Source organism: Elephas maximus, chromosome 12, assembly GCF_024166365.1.
Source record: "Elephas maximus indicus isolate mEleMax1 chromosome 12, mEleMax1 primary haplotype, whole genome shotgun sequence".
Lineage (NCBI taxonomy): Eukaryota > Metazoa > Chordata > Mammalia > Proboscidea > Elephantidae > Elephas > Elephas maximus.
The window spans coordinates 84,330,327-84,347,547 of NC_064830.1; the positions used below are offsets into that span (position 1 = coordinate 84,330,327).

The window sequence follows — 17,221 nt, forward strand, 5'->3', positions numbered from 1 at the left end:
TGACTGTCACCCTCAAAAAAAATCAAACCCATTGCTATCGAGTCAGCTCCTACTCACGGCAGCCCTATGTCTTACAGAGTAGGACAGCTCCATAGGGTTTTCCTGACTGTAATCTTTATGGAAGCCCATTTCCAGGCCTTTCTTCCATGGTGCAGCTGGGTGGGTTCAGAATGCCAACCATTAGGTTAGTAGTCAAGCGTGAATCATTTGCATCACCCTTGACTGTCCCTCAAACCCCATCTACTGCTCTGACATACTTGCCTTCTCTCCCAGGTCATGCTCTCCGAGCGAAAAGGCACGGACGAGCTGTATGCCGTGAAGATCCTGAAGAAGGATGTGGTGATCCAGGATGACGATGTGGAGTGCACGATGGTGGAGAAGCGGGTGCTGGCCCTGCCCGGGAAGCCCCCCTTCCTGACCCAGCTCCACTCCTGCTTCCAGACCATGGTAATGTGTCTGTTGGCCCTGGTGTTCCCATTCTAGAGACAGCACAATGTTGGGGCCAGGGAAGCCTGTGGAGAATTTCTGAAGTTCCCATCGAGATGCTCTTCCCCAGGCCAGATGTTTTCTCAACTCAGATGAAGGAACTCAGGCAACTGGTTTTGTAACCGACAGAGCAGAGCCCTTCTCTGACACCATGGGGCCACCAGGGGACAGGAACTTGGGACTTTCGGTCTCACAATATGAGATGTGGTAGCAGAATGGGAATGAGGGGGCGGTGCTTGAGAACACAGCCTTCAGGGGACTTCCAGGGTAGGGGAGGGGGGTTAAAATTTCTCTGGGTCTCAGTTTCTTCATCTGTAAAATAGATGAGATAATAGAAGCTACACCCCAGGGTGGTTGTGAGGAAGAAATGAGATTCCACGTGAAATGCGCTTAGCAATGTTCTTGGCCATGTGCTGTTGGGTTGACTCCAACTTATGTGCAATAGATGTTAACATGCTTTATAAACATTTAGCCTTGGCCTTGGTCTAAGTGCTGAGTATGGAGCTGAGTAAGCTAGATTCTGTCTTTGAAGAGCTTAGGATCTTAATGCAGAGGAAACAGACACGTGGATAGTTATGAAACAGTGTAATGGGGGAATGTGATAGCAGAATCCTGAAAGACCAATGGGCAAACAGGCCCCAGAATGCACCTGATAACCACAATGGCAACTGCATTTGGGATGACCAGATGAGTTTCTTCTGGGACCAGATTCTCCACATCCCCGGCAGTTTCCTAGTGTTGCCTCAGGTGTCAAGGAGATTTGCTGGGAACAACATTTTAGACAGAGGTGTACCATTCCCTGCAGAAGCTTTGGCTCACTAGTCTTTTTTTTTTTTTTTTTAATTGTACTTTTGATGAAGATTTACAGAGCAAATTAGTTTCTCATTAAACAATTAATATTTTTTTTATACATACTGTTTTGTGACATTGGTTGCCAACCCCGTAACAAGTCAACACTCTCCCTTTCTTGACCTCGGGTTCCCCATTACTAGCTTTCCTATCACCTCCTGCCTTCTTGTCCTTACCCCTGGGCTGGTGTGCCCCTTTAGTCTCATTTTGTTTTATGGGCCTGTCTAATCTTTGACTGAAAACCTCAGAAGTAACTTCAATACTGAGTTAAAAGGGTGTCCGGGGGCCGTACTCTTGGGGTTTCTCCAGTTTCTGTCAGGCCAGTAAGTCTGGTCTTTTTTTGTTATGATTTTGAATTTTGTTCTACATTTTCGTCCAGCTCTGTTCAGGACCCTCTCTTGTGATCCCTGTCAGAGCAGTCGGTGGTGGTAGCCAGGCACCATCTAGTTGTGCTAGACTCAGTCTGGTGGAGGCTTGTGGTAGTTGTGGTCCATTAGTCCTCTGGACTAACCTTTCCATTGTGTCTTTGGTTTTCTTCATTCTCCCTTGCTCCAGATGGGGTGGGCCAGTGGAGTGTCTTGGATGGCCACTCACAAGCTTTTAAGACCCCAGACACTACTCACCAAGATATGATGTAGAACATTTTCTTTATAAACTATGTTACGCCAATTGAACTAGATGTCCCCTGAAACCATGGTCCCCAGCCCTCAGCCCAAGTAATTTGGTCCCTCGGGGAGTTTGCATGTGTCTATGAATCTTCTATGCCTTTGCCTTGGTCAAATTGTGCTGACATCCTCAGGATTGTGTACTGTCTTTACCCTTCACCAAAGTTACCACTTCTCCATTTTCTTCTTAGTGTTTTTCCCTCCCTAACAGCATCAGAGATTGTTTTTTTCTGTGCATAAACCTTTCCATGAGTTTTTATAGCAGTGATCTCATACAGTATTTGTCCTTTCGTGATTGACTTATTTCATTCAGCATAATGCCCTCCAGATTCATCCATATTGTGAGATGTTTTACAGATTCATCATTGTTCTTTATCATTATGTAGTATTCCATTGTGTGTATGTACCATAGTTTGTTTATCTGTTCATCTGTTGATGGACACTTAGGTTCTTTCCATCTTATTTGCTATTGTGAATAATGCTGCAATGAACCTGGGTATGCATATATCTATTCATGTCACTGCTCTTATATCTTTTGGATACATACCTAGGAGTGGGATTGCTGAGTCAAAAGGTATTTCTATTTCCAGCTTTTTGAGGAAGCATCCTACTGTTTTCCATAGTGGTTGTACCATTTTGCATTCCCACCAGCAGGACCCACTAGTCTTTTGTTGGAGTTTGCTGGCCAATAGGGAGCTACAATACCTTCCTTTCCTCCACTGCAGGTAGGACTAAGACCTGGAATAGTGTTTTTTCCAGTGTATGGAGCACATACTACTATGCAGAATGGCCTCGGGCAGTATGAAGGGCAATTTTAGGTGATGCACGGATTTTAAATTACATTCCCATTTCCACTCACTTTCAAGTTCTTCTGATGACCTTCGGTTGTTAGTTTCCTTAACATCTTTCTAACATTTTCCTTTTTAAAAGAAAGGAAGTACCGGGCTTTAGGTTCTGAGCTTTTGGCAAACTGGTTTCTAGGTCATTGCCTTTCTTTTATTTTATGTATTTTTACAGATTTCTTCCATTTATGACAGCACTAATGGGCTCAAACATACCAATGGTCATGAAGATGGTGTAGGACTGCGCAAGGTTTTGTTCTGTTATATATATAAGGTCGCTATGAGTTGGAGCCAACTCTACAGCAGCTCCCAACAACAACATAAAATCTTTTAATTTTAGTAAATTTAATAATTGAGACAATAAAAAACAAATATGGAAAACCACACCAAATAGATATTTTAGTAGTGAATTATTATAAGGTTAAGCTCCTTACACCACCACCCAGGCCGAGAACAGGGTCTCTGATAGCCACTCTAGAAACCTCTCCATGTGCCACATCCTAATATCACATCCCTCTCGCTAAAGGTAGCTTCCTTGTTTGTGTGTCTCTGTAGCTTTATCACTTAAGTTTTGCCATTCCTAGACACGATCATTTAAATTTGACCGTTGAAAAAATTTTGATATATCTTTTCAGTCTTTTAATCTGCTCTTGAGATTTGCCTCTCTACCCCTTCTACCCTTTTCTTTGATGGCTTAGCTGTTGAAGACCATGGGCTGTTGGACATGCAGAGTTTTCACAGTCTGGGTTTTGCTGGTTTCGCATCACGGGCCAATTCAACATGTTCCTCTGCCCTCTGTGTTTCCTGCAAATTGGCAGCTGGGTCTGAAGGCTCAATCAGACTCAGGTTCATTCCCTTTGGCAAGACCATATGTGGTGGTGTGTCCTTTCATCCCAAGGCACGTACTGTCCAGTTGTCTCTCTTTTTTGAAGTTGGCAGCAACTGATACTCAGCGCCTCGACCCGTTAGCTCATTAGGTATTGCAAGATGATGTATTGCATTTCTGTCATGTCTTTTTCACTTATTTATTGGGATGCTTTTATAAAGAGAAGCTTTCCCTCATCCATTGCCTGGTTACCTGGTAGAACAGCTCATATAAGAAAGGCAGGATAAATGCTAGATTCTTTCCCTTTATTTGACAGTTTTCAAGATAATGAATCAGTTCCCTATTATGCTCTGAAGGCAGCTAAATTTTCCTTCTAAAAGTTTTCAGGAAAAGAAGAGTCAATATAAAGAAAAATATTAAGTAAACAATAATTCACATCCTTTGGAGATCTGGCAAAGACCAAGAAAGGGGTATACCTTAGTAGTCCAAATCTCTACTCTTACATTGGGAAATTAAGGCCTGTTGTTGTTAGGTGCTGCTGAGTCATTTCTGACTCAGAGGGACCCTAACTACAGCAGAATGAAACACTGCTGGGTCCTGCACCATCCTCACAATCATTGTTATGCTTGAACCCATTGTTGCAGCCATTGTGTCAGTCCCTCTGGTTGAGGGTCTTCCTCTTTTTTGTTGACCCTCTACTTTACCAAGCATGATGTCCATCTCCAGGGACTGATCCCTCCTGATATGTTAACATGTCCAAAGTATGTGAGATGTAGTCTCGCCATGCTTGCGTCTAAGGAGCATTCTGGCTGTACTTCTTCCAAGACAGATTTCTTTGTTCTTTTGGCAGTCCATGGTGTATTCAATATTCTTCACAAACACAATTCAAAGGCATCAGCTCTTCTTGGGTCTTCCTTATTCATCATCCAGCTTTCGCATGCATATAAGACAATTGAAAACACCGTGGCTTGGGCCAGGCGTGCCTTAGTCTTCAAGGTGACATCTTCGGTTTTTGACAGTTTGAAGAGGTCTTTTGCAGCAGATTTGCCCTAAGCAATGTGTCTTTTGATTTCTTGACTGCTGCTTCCATGGGTGTTGATTGTGAATCCAAATGAAATGAAATCCTTGACAACTTCAGTCTTTTATCATGACGTTGCTTATTGGTCCAGTTATGGGGATCTTTGTTTTCTTTATGTTGAGGTGTAATCCATACTAAAGGCTATAGTCTTTGATCGTCATCGGTAAGTGTTTCAAGTCCTCTTCTGTTTCAGCAAACAAGGTTGCGTCATTTTCATAACGTAGGTTGTTAATGAGTCTTCCTCCAGTCCTGATGCCTTGTTCTTCTTTGTATAGTCCAGCTTCTCAGATTATTTGCCCAGCATACAGATTGAATAAGTATGGTGAAGGATACAACCCTGTCACACACCTTTCCTGACTTTAAACCATGCCTCCTGCTCCATGTTCTGTTAGAACAACTGCCTCCTGATCCATGTACAGGTTCCTCATGAGCACAATTAAGTGTTCTGGAATTCCCATTCTTCAAAATGTTATCCATAATTTTCTATGATCCACACGGTCAAATGCCTTTACATAGTCAATGAAACACAGGTAAACATTTTTCTGGTATTCTCTGTTTCAGCCAGGATCCATCTGACATCAGCAATGATATCCCTTGTTCCATATCCTCTTCTAAATCCGGCTTGAATTTCTGGCAGTTTCTTGTCAATATATTGCTGCAGCCACTTTTGAATAATCTTCAGCAAAATTTTACTTGTGGGTGATATTAATGATATTGTTCAATAATTTCCACATTTGGTTGGATCGCCTTTCTTGGGAGTAGGCATAAATATGGATCTCTTCCAGTTAGTTGGCCAGGTAGCTGTCTTCCAGATTTCTTGGCATAGGCTCAGCTGAAACCTGTCCGCCATGGGTCACCCTGCTGGTATTTGAATACTAATGGCATAGCTTCCAGCATCACAGCAACATGCATGCCCCTACAGTACAACAAACTGATGGATGCCTGGGGGGAATTAAGGCCTAAAGTTATTCAAATGGTGTCAAAGACAGAATGAGAATTTAAATCTCTAGATCCCCTTACTCCCACACCTGCTTCCTTTTCCATTGGTGGACCTCAAGTTGACTCATCCACATTGCCAGAGGTGAAGGGCAGGCTCTGTCTACACTAAGGAGAAGATCTTGTCCTCAAGGCAGAGGCTAACTTGGAGCAGCAATTTTCAAATTCACTTGGATGTGTTGAGATTGGAAGAGATTAGTCATTTGTGACTAATACTCACTTCAAAGTACAGTATTTCAGTTTGTGATTTATTGGTTTAAGAATGATAAAGTAGAGGGGGTTTGAGGTTATTCTTTTAACATGGAGCCACCTCACTCACTTGCACTTCAGTACGCTTTCTGGGGTTAGAGAGTACGGGCTGGGTTCATATGGAAATTGTGCAAAGCTCCGGGTCCCATCAAGGAATTGTCACACGCAAGGGAAGAGAGATTAAGAACAAGAAGAGCTGGAACGCGAGAGCTCAGTGGATTTGCATCTTGCATGGGGGCGAAGGTACCATGTTAGAGACTGACACACAGCCTCCAAATCCAGCGAGGCCAGGGTTGGTTGAGGATCAGGTGAAATAGCTACCCTGTCTCTAGGAGCTATATTGTTTGAAAGAAATAAGTAACTTAATTTTTTTAAATTGTGCTTTAGGTGGACGTTTACAGAGCAAGTTAGTTTCTCATTAAACAATTAATATTGTCTTGTGACATTGGTTGCCAACCCTGTGACGTGTCCACACTCTCCCCTTCTTGACCTTGGGTTCCCCATTTCCATTCATCCAGTTTTCCTGTCCCCTCCTGCCTTCTCATCCTTGCCTCTGGGCTGGCGTGCCCATTTAGTCCCATATACAGAGTTGAGCTACGTGTGTTGTTTGTTTTATGGGCCCATCTAATCTTTGGCTGAAGGGTGAAGAAATATGTAACTTTTAATATTAGAGTCTCACTTGGCTTGGAGAGATACACTCCTTGCGGCTCTTGGGGGCTGAGTGCCGACTGGCAGAGGGAAGAGCGGGCACCCCTTCCATCTCATCCCCACTTAGTAGCATATGCTTGGTGAGTGACATGCCCCAATTTAAATTAGTTTCCTCTCACTTAACCTTTTTTTTTTTGGCTAAGCACCCAAAATAAGCATGTATGTTTTAATTTTGCATACATTAAATTTATTTTCAAAGACTTGTAATAATGCCTCCTATATGTGAGACAGTGTCCCAAGGACTAACTTACTTTAGGCCACACAACAAACCCTTGGGATGGGTCCTATTTTCATCCCCATTTCACAGACAAGGGGACTGAGGAACAGAGACTAGGTTGAGGCCACACAGCTTAGTACATTTCAGGGTCAGGATTTGAACCCAGGTGGCCTGGCTCCAGGGGGCTTTGCACATAACCACTACGCTATGATGCCTCTGTGTGTGGACCTGCCCAGCTTCCACTCCTCCTGATGTTCTGAGGGCAGCGTCCTGTCTCCAGACTCTACTAGGAGGCCTGAGGTCTAGCCCAGCTCTGCTCCTCTCACTAGATAGCACTCATTAATCCTGTGCCTCCATGCCTCAGCTTTCTCATCTCTAGAGTAGGACCCTCTACTGGAACATCTACTGTTGAGTGGACCTTCAAAACCTTTGCTTCATTCCAGCCTGACAAAATCCTGGGATGGAAGGGATTATCTCTCACCCTACTTTGCAGGTGAAAGGACTGAGATTCGGGGAAGCACGGTAGCTGCCCTAGGCATACCACCAGCCATGGGCCCACTGAGCTCAGACCCCAGACTTTGGCTACTACTTTCTGCTGAGTCACCACCCAAATGGCTTTCAGAGTGATGATGATACAAACAACAAAAAACAGCAGCTAACATTAATAATGAGCACTTCAGTATGTGTCGGTCACTGTGCTAAGCATTGCACAGGTATTATCTCGCTTTGTCCTCCCAGCACCTTGCCTAGGTAGGTCTTATTAGTGTCCTCAATTTACAGATGAGGATGCTGATTCGCAGAGAAGTAATTAAGTCGTGAAATGTCACCTAGTTGGTAAGGCGTGGAGTTGGGAGTTGTTCTGCAAGACTCCAGAACCTCACACTCTGAAGCCTTTGCTCTCCTGCCTCTGCCTTAACCCCAGATTCCTGTTAATAGTTTACAAGGTGTTTTCACTTACATCACCACATCTGCTCTTCACAGGAACAGCCTGTAAGTCAGTATTACTGTCCACGTTTCTGCACAAAGGAAACTGACCTGCAAAAATGAAATGGCTCAGGTGGCACAGCCAAAAAGTGGCAGCCCCAGAACTTGAGCCCAGGTTTCCTTATGTCCTTTCAGATGCTTTTTCCACTGTGGCAGAGTCGCCCTACTTATCCTAGAAGGATATTGCAAGGATTAGGGAAGACTGGAAACCCCGGTGGCACAGTGGTTAAGAGCTATGGCTGCTAACCAAAAGGGCTGCAGTTTGAATCCACCAGGCTGTCCTTGGAAACCCTATGGGACCGTTCTACTCTGTCCTATAGGGCTGCTATGAGTCGAAATCAACTCGATGGCAATGGTTTTTTTTTTTCTTTAGGGAAGATTTTATCTGTGGGAGTGATTTTTTTTTTTTTTTAATTTAAGGAGCACTGCGCATACATGGGGCAGATTATTGTGATCATGGCAAAGGTGAACATCCCTTTCTGGGGAAGGTCCGTGAATGTGGGCATCTGGGTTACGGTTAGCTTCTAGCATTTTATGTCCCCTGTTCCCCATAGTGGTACTTCATCGGAGGAGGTAGCCAGGGCTGGAATCCACAGTACCCCTTAAAATCAGATCATTACTGCCAATATACAGAGGGCCGTTGCCGTTAGCTGCCATCGAGTTGGCCCCTGACTTATGGCAATTCCCATGCGCAACAGAAAGAAATGTCCCATCTTGCACCATCCATATGATCAGTTACAAACCGGACTGTTGTGAGCCATAGAGTTTTCATGACTGATTTTTGGAAATAGACCGCCAGGCCTTTCTTCCTAGTCTGTCCTCGTCGGGAAGCTCCACCGAAACCTGTTCAGCCTCATCACAACACACAAGCCTCTGCTGATGGACAGGTGGCGGCTACACATGAGGTACATTGACCAGGAATTGAATCTGGGTCTCCAGCAGGGGAGGCAAGAATTCTACCACTGACCACCCCAGGCCTTCCATACAGAGGGTACTAATGCTTACTGGTTCTTTCAACAAATGTTCATTCATTGAAATAAACATGTCAGGCCCTAGCAGCTTCGCTATGAGGGATAGATCCGTGAATGAAAGTGATGAAATCCCTATTCCCCTGGGAACCTACGTGCTGAAGAGAGAAACAGATGATGAACACTAATAGCAAGAAAATACAAAGAGGATAGAGGTGGATGGACTGGGGAAGAGAGGTGCCCTTCTTGACAGGGCAATGAAGGAAGGCCTGTCTGATAAGCATGACATTTGAGCAGAGGTCAGCACAAGGGAGGGAGGGGAGAGAATGAGGGAGGGAGGGGAGAGAATGAGGGAGGGAGGGATGTGTGTGGATATCTGGGAGCAAAGCTCTCCAGACAGCAGGAAGAGTGAGTGTCAAAGCCTGAGGCGAGGCAGGAAGCACGCTTGCATGTTTGAACAACAGCACGGAGGCCAGTGTAGCCAGAGTGAATTGTCATTTTGTATTTTGTGACCCAGAATTCCCTTATGAATCAGCTACCTTTAAAGAAATGACAGATCTGGTAGAACATGGTACAAATTTGAAGTGTGTGTGTTTAGAGACTTAGAATTTTGAAAATGAAACACCCTTAATAGAATTAAAAAAGTTCTCAAAGTGATCAAAATACATGAAAGTGAAATAGATACCCACCCGTGTATAAAACAATCAGTTGTTCTTACGATGATGCAAATTTGATTTAAAAAAGAACTTGTTTAGGAAAACAAAATTGCATCAACAGGATCTGCAGACAATTGGGATAAAAATATTTTAGAAATATGTGTGGCACAATGTTAACAGAATATATAGACTATTAAATTCTATTTAAGATATTATTATAAAATGTGTTAAAATTGAACGTGCACATGGGAAGGAATTGGAAGGGGCCACAGATAATCAAAACATTGATTTGATTTAGGGAGAGGTCTTTTTGAATTTATGCTATTTCGATGGTGTTTATAATAAACATTTTTTATGTGCCACAAGAGAGCAAACATTAATAGCTAAATAGATGCAAAAGCCCACCAAAAATAAAACCCATTGCCACTGAGTCGATTCCAACTCATAGGTACCTTATAGGACAGAGTAGAACTGCCCCATAGGGTTTCCAAGGCTGATCCTTATGGGAACAGACTGCCACATCTTTCTCTCAGGGAATGGCTGGTGGGTTCGAACCATCGACCTTTCGGTTAGCAGCTGAGAGCTTACCACTGCACCACCAGGGCTCCTTTGCAAAAGCCCTCAAAGGGTTGAATTTTTAGAGCAAATTTGCTCTAGGTGAATTGGGTCTAGGTGCATTGACCTAGAAGCCTGGGAATAAGCATGAGTCCTCAGTCGGTCAGGTAAGTCTGTGTCTGTGATTACTGGCTGTATGAACTTCAGGAAGTCACTTAGCTCTGAATATTGGTTTCATCATCTTTAAAGTGGACATAACAAGCAAGGATGAAACGAGATGCTGCATACAAAGTACGTGATAAACAGGCAGTAATTGGAAGCTGTGTGCATCATTAGAGTCGGGCCGGAGGGGCACCTTGCTGCATAGGCACAATAGGATTATGTTTCCTCCAGTCCTGTCGCGGTTTTTCCCAGGGACAATTGTCAGCCCAGCACAGTCTTCCAATTTCCCAACTGCCAGTGGGCACAGGCAGTTCACTCTCGTTAGCAAAACATCTATTTTAACTGTTTTCAATTGAACATATGCACCTCTTTTTTTTAAAAAAAAAAAATAGAATTAGATTTTATGAGTCACTGAAGGACAGAAGTTACTTCCTCCCCAAACTTGCTGTCATGGCCCAGCAAGAACTCAGTTGCAAGGCATGCTGGGAGGAGAGTCAACCAGGAATCGAGAAGGGACACAGAAGGGAGAAGACACGCAATTGTAGAGTGGTCACTAGTGAAGCATCCATCGAGCCCCTAAAGTGTCCCAGGGGTCCTGGTAACTCTGGGTCGGCTCTGGAATGATAGCAGTATCTAAGGGATACGATTTGGCATAACGGTGTAAGGGTGTAGCTGCAGGAAGCTTGGGCAGTTGTCTCGGTAAGGGATGATTGGGTTGCAAGAATAGAACATCCACTTCCCCAAACAGTTAGGTGCCGTCAACTTGGTTTCAACTCATAGTGACCCTGAGTACAACAGAATGAAACACTGCCTGGCCCTGTGCCATTCTCACAGTAGTTGCTATGTTTGAGCTCATTGGTGCAGCCCACTGTGTCGATCCATCTCATTGAGGGTCTTCCTCCTTTCCTCTGACCCTCTACTTTACCAAGCATGATGTCCTTCTCCAGGGACTGTTCCCTTCTGATAACATGTCCAAAGTACGTGAGAAGAGGTCTCACCACCCTCACTTCTAAGGAACATTCTGGCTGTACTTCTTCCAAGACGGATTTGTTTGTTCTACTGGCAGTCCTTGGTATATTTAATATTCTTCACCAACACCATAATTTAAATGCCTCAATTCTTCTTTGGTCTTCTTTATTCATTGTTCAGCTTTCGTATGCGTACGAGGTGATTGAAAACACCATGGCTTGGGTTAGGCACACCTTAGTCCTCAAAGTGCCATCTTTGCTTTTTAACACTTTAAAGAGGTATTTTGCAGCAGATTTGCCCAATGCAGCACACCATTTGATTTCTTGACTGCTGCTTCCGTGGGCAATAGCTCATGCAAAAAAAAAAAAAGACTTCATTGACAGAAACAACCCAAAGGCAAAAATACAGCTGGGCCTCATGAGAAACTAGAAACTGTAACTTTACAGTTGCCTAGAATAGATTTCTCTATTTCTTTCTCCTTGCTTTCTTTGTTTCTCCCTGCTTGTGGTAAAGATGGCTACCTAGTGCCCTGCAATTTACCTACCCACCAAATTTCCTGAGTTCTGATTCATGCCCTTAGGAGAGAGAATCTGACTGGTTCAGTTTGAATCAGGTGTTTATTCCTGGCCCAATCAGCTGGGAATTGGCTACTACTAACTCTGCAGCCGACTCCAAGAAGGGTCATATCTACAGGGAGGAAATGATGTGGGAGGTGTCAGGTGGGAGGCACTATCTTGATTCCAAGGAGACTAACTGGGTTGACGCAGGATGTAGGCTGCTGCTCACTGTATTAAGACAGCATTCAGTATCTCCAGGGAGAGGGAGCTGGTAAGAACTCGTCCCGCGTCAGGGCCTTAAGCAACTAAGGCCACCCGAAGATCTTGAATGCAGAAAAGGGCCCAGGAAAGCCACCCAGGCGTACAGAGCTGCAGTGAGTAGGAATAGACGTAGCCTGGTTCTCTGCCGCCTGGTTGGTGGCCATTGCATATTCATCCCATAATCAAAGAACAGAGGTGGTCCTAGTCCTTGGGAAATTTGCAGTCTATGTGGAAGGGCAAGGCTGAGAAAGCTGAAAAAAAAACACAAGAGGAAGATCAAATGCTTGATTGTGGTAGTGATTCTGAGGCTATACAAACACAGGAAAGAAAGCTTGTGTGATGTGTGTCCTCGACCACACACTTACTTGACTGAGGCTCTGTGTGTTTGCACAGACTTGACATGCATCGTCTTCCCTGTCCTTGCAGTGTTCCTATGATAGAGAGCCTTTCTTACCCTCGTTGTGAAGGCAAAGGACGTTTAAGTAACTGACACAAGTTCACAGAGCAAGTGAGCAATATAAATGGGACTTGAACCCAGGACTACAGTTGCCATTGGGTTGACTCTGATTCATGGTGACCCCGTGTGTGTCAGAGTACAACTCTGCTCCATGGGGTTTTCAATGATTGCTTTTTTTTTCCTGGAAGTAGATTGCCAGGCCTTTCTTAAGAGGTGCCTCGGGGTGGACTTGAACCTCCAGCCTTTCAGTTAGCAGCTGAGTCCATTAACCATTTGTCCCATCCAGGACTAGTTGATGCCAACGCGTTGCCATCGAATCAATTCCGATTCATAGCAACTCTCTAGGACAGAGTAGAACCACCTCGTGGGTTTCCAGGGAGCAGCTGGTGGATTCAAACTGCTGACCTTTTGATTGGTAGCTGTAGCTCTTAACTGCTATGTCACCAGGGCTCCAACTGATGCCAAAGCCGGGGGTTTTAACCACAGCACTACCTGACTTCTCTGGAGAGAAAGAGATAGATCTGAGACATAAAGGGAACAGCTTACAAATAGGATTGACTCCCTGACCAGCTTGGAAAATTGTGAAGACCATTCTATAGGTAAACATTACTTCTACTCACCTTAGAGTGTGGTCCATGGTGTTAGTCACATGCTTTGCCATCTGTGGTATCTTAATGAAAGTGATAGGTGTTCCCCTGGCAGCCACATGGGTATCAGGTCATACCCCACTGGGTGGCTTGGAGAAAGACTGGTTATCTCTTTGAATTCTCTGTCCTATTCTGGGCTATCCCAGGCAAACTCTGCTCATGCCATCCGGCCATTATTTTAAATCAGACTGTCCTCATACTCCTGCTGCAGATTTGGGAAGTCCTATCCAACAATTTTGCATGATGCAGTGGCAGACAAACAGTTAATTTTATTTGTTTACTGATTGAATATGAGAGATAAAGGAGAAAAGGAAGTTAAAATTAAATGAAGTCACTTCAAGCTTAGAGGGCAAGGACAATGGTGTAGTGAAGAAAAACAGCAACAATGACAATTTTGAAAAAGCACTTTGAAAGTTGAGCAGACTGGCTAGTTTGAAGAGAAAGATGGTGAGATTGCCTCTCTGAGCTTTTAATTGGAGTTGACAGTGGAACACCCACGTAGAAATGTCCTGTAGCCAGCTGGAGCTGACTGAAGCTCAGGAGAGAGAGAGGGGATGGAAATATAAGTCAAGATTCATCAGCCCAGAGGGATGAGAGTTAAAGCTTTGAGCTGTGACGAGTCCTCTTTGGAAAACTGAGCAAGAAGGAGATAATTAAACCGGGGTCTGAGCTGATAATAAATAAGCCGGTTGCCGTTGAGTTGATTCTGAGTCATAGCAACCCTGCAGGACAGAGTAGAAACGCCCCATAGGGTTTCCAAGGAGTTGCTGGTGGATTCGAACTGCCGACCTTTTGGTTAGTAGCCCAGCTGTTAACCACTGCGCCACCAGGGATCCACTCTAGCTTTCATGTAGTAAAGTCCAACAAGTGAGTCCTAATCAAAAACTACCGGAGATGGCTATAAGACAGATCTTTGGAGGCCTTGAAATAATTTTAGAGGAAGGGTGGGGAACAAAGCCAAATTTCAGAGAACTGTGGAGAAGAATATTTATACAAGAGTTGGAGGCACTGGGTGAGGGCCATTTAGTTAGCTGATCTTGATAGATGACTCTGTACCTCCATGCAATTTATTTTATCAAATCCTTTTTCAGGGTTTGATTTGAGTTAGTTGCTTACTTGCTAACCAAAAAGTCAGTAGTTCGAATCTACCAGCTGCTTCTTGGAAACCCTATGGGGCAATTATACTCTGGCCTATAGGGTCACTATGAGTTGGAATTGACTTGACAGCAACCGGCTTGGTTTGCTTTTGGTTGAGTTAGTTGTGTATTTGTTTTAACCAAGATTCTGAGTTCTCTGAAGGCAGGACCTGCGTCTCACTCATCGTTTTAGCCCCTCTGGCACCTAACGAGATGAGTTGACACAGTAGCGGCAACAATGGACTCAAACATGAAGATGGCACAGGACTGGGCCGTTACACATAAGGTAGACATGCTTTGGAGCCAACTCGATGGCAAGTAACAACACCGCCGCCACCTAAGACCATGACGTGTGTATAACGAATGCTCAGTTCAGTTCTAAGGCCCACTTCTCCCCTCAAGCTTGGCTCTAGCTTGCCTCCGGAGATGTTTTCCAGATTTCGACGTCCTCCACTGTGGAGTGGGAGATGAATTTTGATGGTACCTGGACAAACAAGTCATTTAAGGGATTGACATACCCAACCAGACTGGATATAGTATAGAAATGGTGGATTTCAGATATACATTTATTTTCCACAGTGACAATGATTTTCCATTTACGACTTTGGTATGAAGTTTAAAATTTTCTACGATTGTATTTAAGTAAAAAATTAATTAATTAATAAATATATTAAACAGTAAATTTTAGTATAGGAGGCAGGCAAACATGGTAGAAACCTCGAAGCTGGTATATGAGGTGACTGAATTTGGGGTCAATAGCTTTGTGCGTCATAATCTGGTCCCAGCCTACCTGGCTTCCTTCCCCTCTCATTGACTCCATGTAATCTACTCTCTCCAGCAATAATAGCCATAAATTCAGGGACTTGAAGTGCCAGTTATATTTTTCACACTGCACGTTAAAATAAACACAAAACTATACAGGTAAAAACATATGCATCCATATCCCTTCTAAAATCATCTCCCACTCCAATTTGGGAAACATAACCAGTTGCCATTGAGTCAATTCCAACCCATGGCGATTCCTTCTGTGTCAGAGTAGAACTGAGCTCCATAAATTAAAAAAAAAAAAAAAAAAATTTATTATTGTTGAGAATATACACAGCAAAAATATATGCCAATTCAAGTTTCTACATGTACAATTCAGTGACATTGATTACATTCTTTGAGTTAGGCAGCCATTGTCACCATCCTTTCCTGAGTTGTTCCTCCCTCATTAGTATACACTCACTGCCCCCTAAAGTTCCCATCTAATCCTTCAGGTTGCTGTTGTCAATTTGATCCCATAGAGATAGATCCTAAAAAAGCACAATGCTCAAGGCAGACCTTTACTAGTTAAGCTAAATTATTGTTTGGTTTTAAGAAGATTGCAGGGGATATTTTTGGTTTAAGGTTTAAAGATTATTTTAGGTCAATAATTTCAGGGGTTCATCCAGCCTCCCTGGTTCCAAAGGGTCTAATTCCATGAGAATTTGAATATCTGTTCTGCATTTTCCCCATTTTGATCCATAAGATTTTTAATGGTTGAGTTTTTGGAAACAGATCACCAGGTCTTTCTTCCAAGGTATCTTTGAGAGGACTCAAACCTCCAACCTGATTAGCAGCAGAGCACATTAATCATTACACAAGCCAGGGACTCCTGGGAAACATTACCATTTGGGAATTTATCTGGTTTTCCCACTAAGCCTGGGGAATCCTTAACATCAGGCACCTTGGATTATTCACAGCAGCATCTCTGGCATGGAGAGTAGTGCCTGGCAGAGAATGGGCTTCATTAAGTGTTTGTTCAGAAAATGAAAGGACAGTGAGATGCCAACCATAATGTTTAATAGTGGAGGCATTGGTGTGCCAAAGCCAGATGCAATGGAGTTCAAAGATGATGGATTTCAGGGCTTCCCTGCATAAGGTATCAGTAGAAACAGATCACAGAACCTGGCGTTACCCACAGTGGAACCATCCCCTCAAGTAGGGATTCTGACTAATGAGTTTGAGGGGCAAGTTGAGTTCTTCCCAGCAGAAAGCAAGCAAATGAAATCTCTCCCTCACTTGCTTCTCTCTCTGTGGCCGATGCCATCTGCTAGTTTTAAAAATAATTTTTAAAAGCAAGTGTTTTGGTTCTCTTCAACGCGAGGCAAAGACAGATGCTATTTTGGGGCTTGTTTTCTATCAAAAAAACCCCAAAGAACCAGGGGCTGTGTGTCGGCAGTTCTGGCTTACTGTTTCCACTGTGCCAACAACTTGTATGTGACCTTTCTGTGAATCTCGTATGCCTCGGACCCTGAGAACTGAAGTGATAATTCCTCCTCCCTCTCTGCCCTCATTGGGAATGTCGAGAGGGTGAAGTCTAATAGCACCCTGAGAAAGTCCTTTGACATTTCAGAAGAAAATTGGTTAGCTTGTGCTCCTTCTCTTCAACCCACCAGCTTCTATCCTGAGGTAAGGCTGGGTCTCCACATTCCTTCTCGCCCCTCCTGGACAGGAAGCTCACTGAGGGGAGGATACATGTACACATCCATAGAATGTCTAGCACAGGACTTTGCGTGTAAGACACAGTCACTGGAGGCAGCATAACACAGAGATTAAGACTGCAGACTCTGGAACCCAACCACCAGATTAAAATCCTGGCTGCAATTTACCAGCTGAATGACCTTTAGCAAGTTACTTAACCTTTATGTGCCTCAACTTTCATGTCTGAAAAAAGCATGATAGTACTGTAGAAATTTTTTTTTTTCTGTGTTTGTCATCTGTGCTCTGTCCCCACGAGTTATTTTCGTAAGCGTGCTATGCTAATTTTTTTTTTTTTTTTTACAGTAACAGGTGGAAGAGGGTTGGCATGGCAGCCCTTGTGAGGGTGCTTCTTGGGGGGAGGGCACTACCAACAAACAAATGCAGAAGGTGGGCGTTATTTGTGTAAAATCATGGTACTTATCATATTGGGTTGTTTAGAGAGATAAGT

At 43.7% G+C, this 17,221-nt stretch overlaps 1 protein-coding gene across 2 annotated transcripts in view; it reads left to right on the forward strand.

Moving 5' to 3' along the window:
- The window catches only part of PRKCB (protein kinase C beta), a 390,245-nt gene that overhangs the window by 310,699 nt on the left and 62,325 nt on the right, over positions 1 to 17,221 (forward strand). For both annotated transcript variants that reach the window (XM_049904226.1, XM_049904224.1), the window contains exon 10: positions 274 to 447. In XM_049904226.1, coding sequence (XP_049760183.1) covers positions 274 to 447 — 174 coding nt within the window. The remainder of the gene's footprint in view (positions 1 to 273; positions 448 to 17,221) is intronic.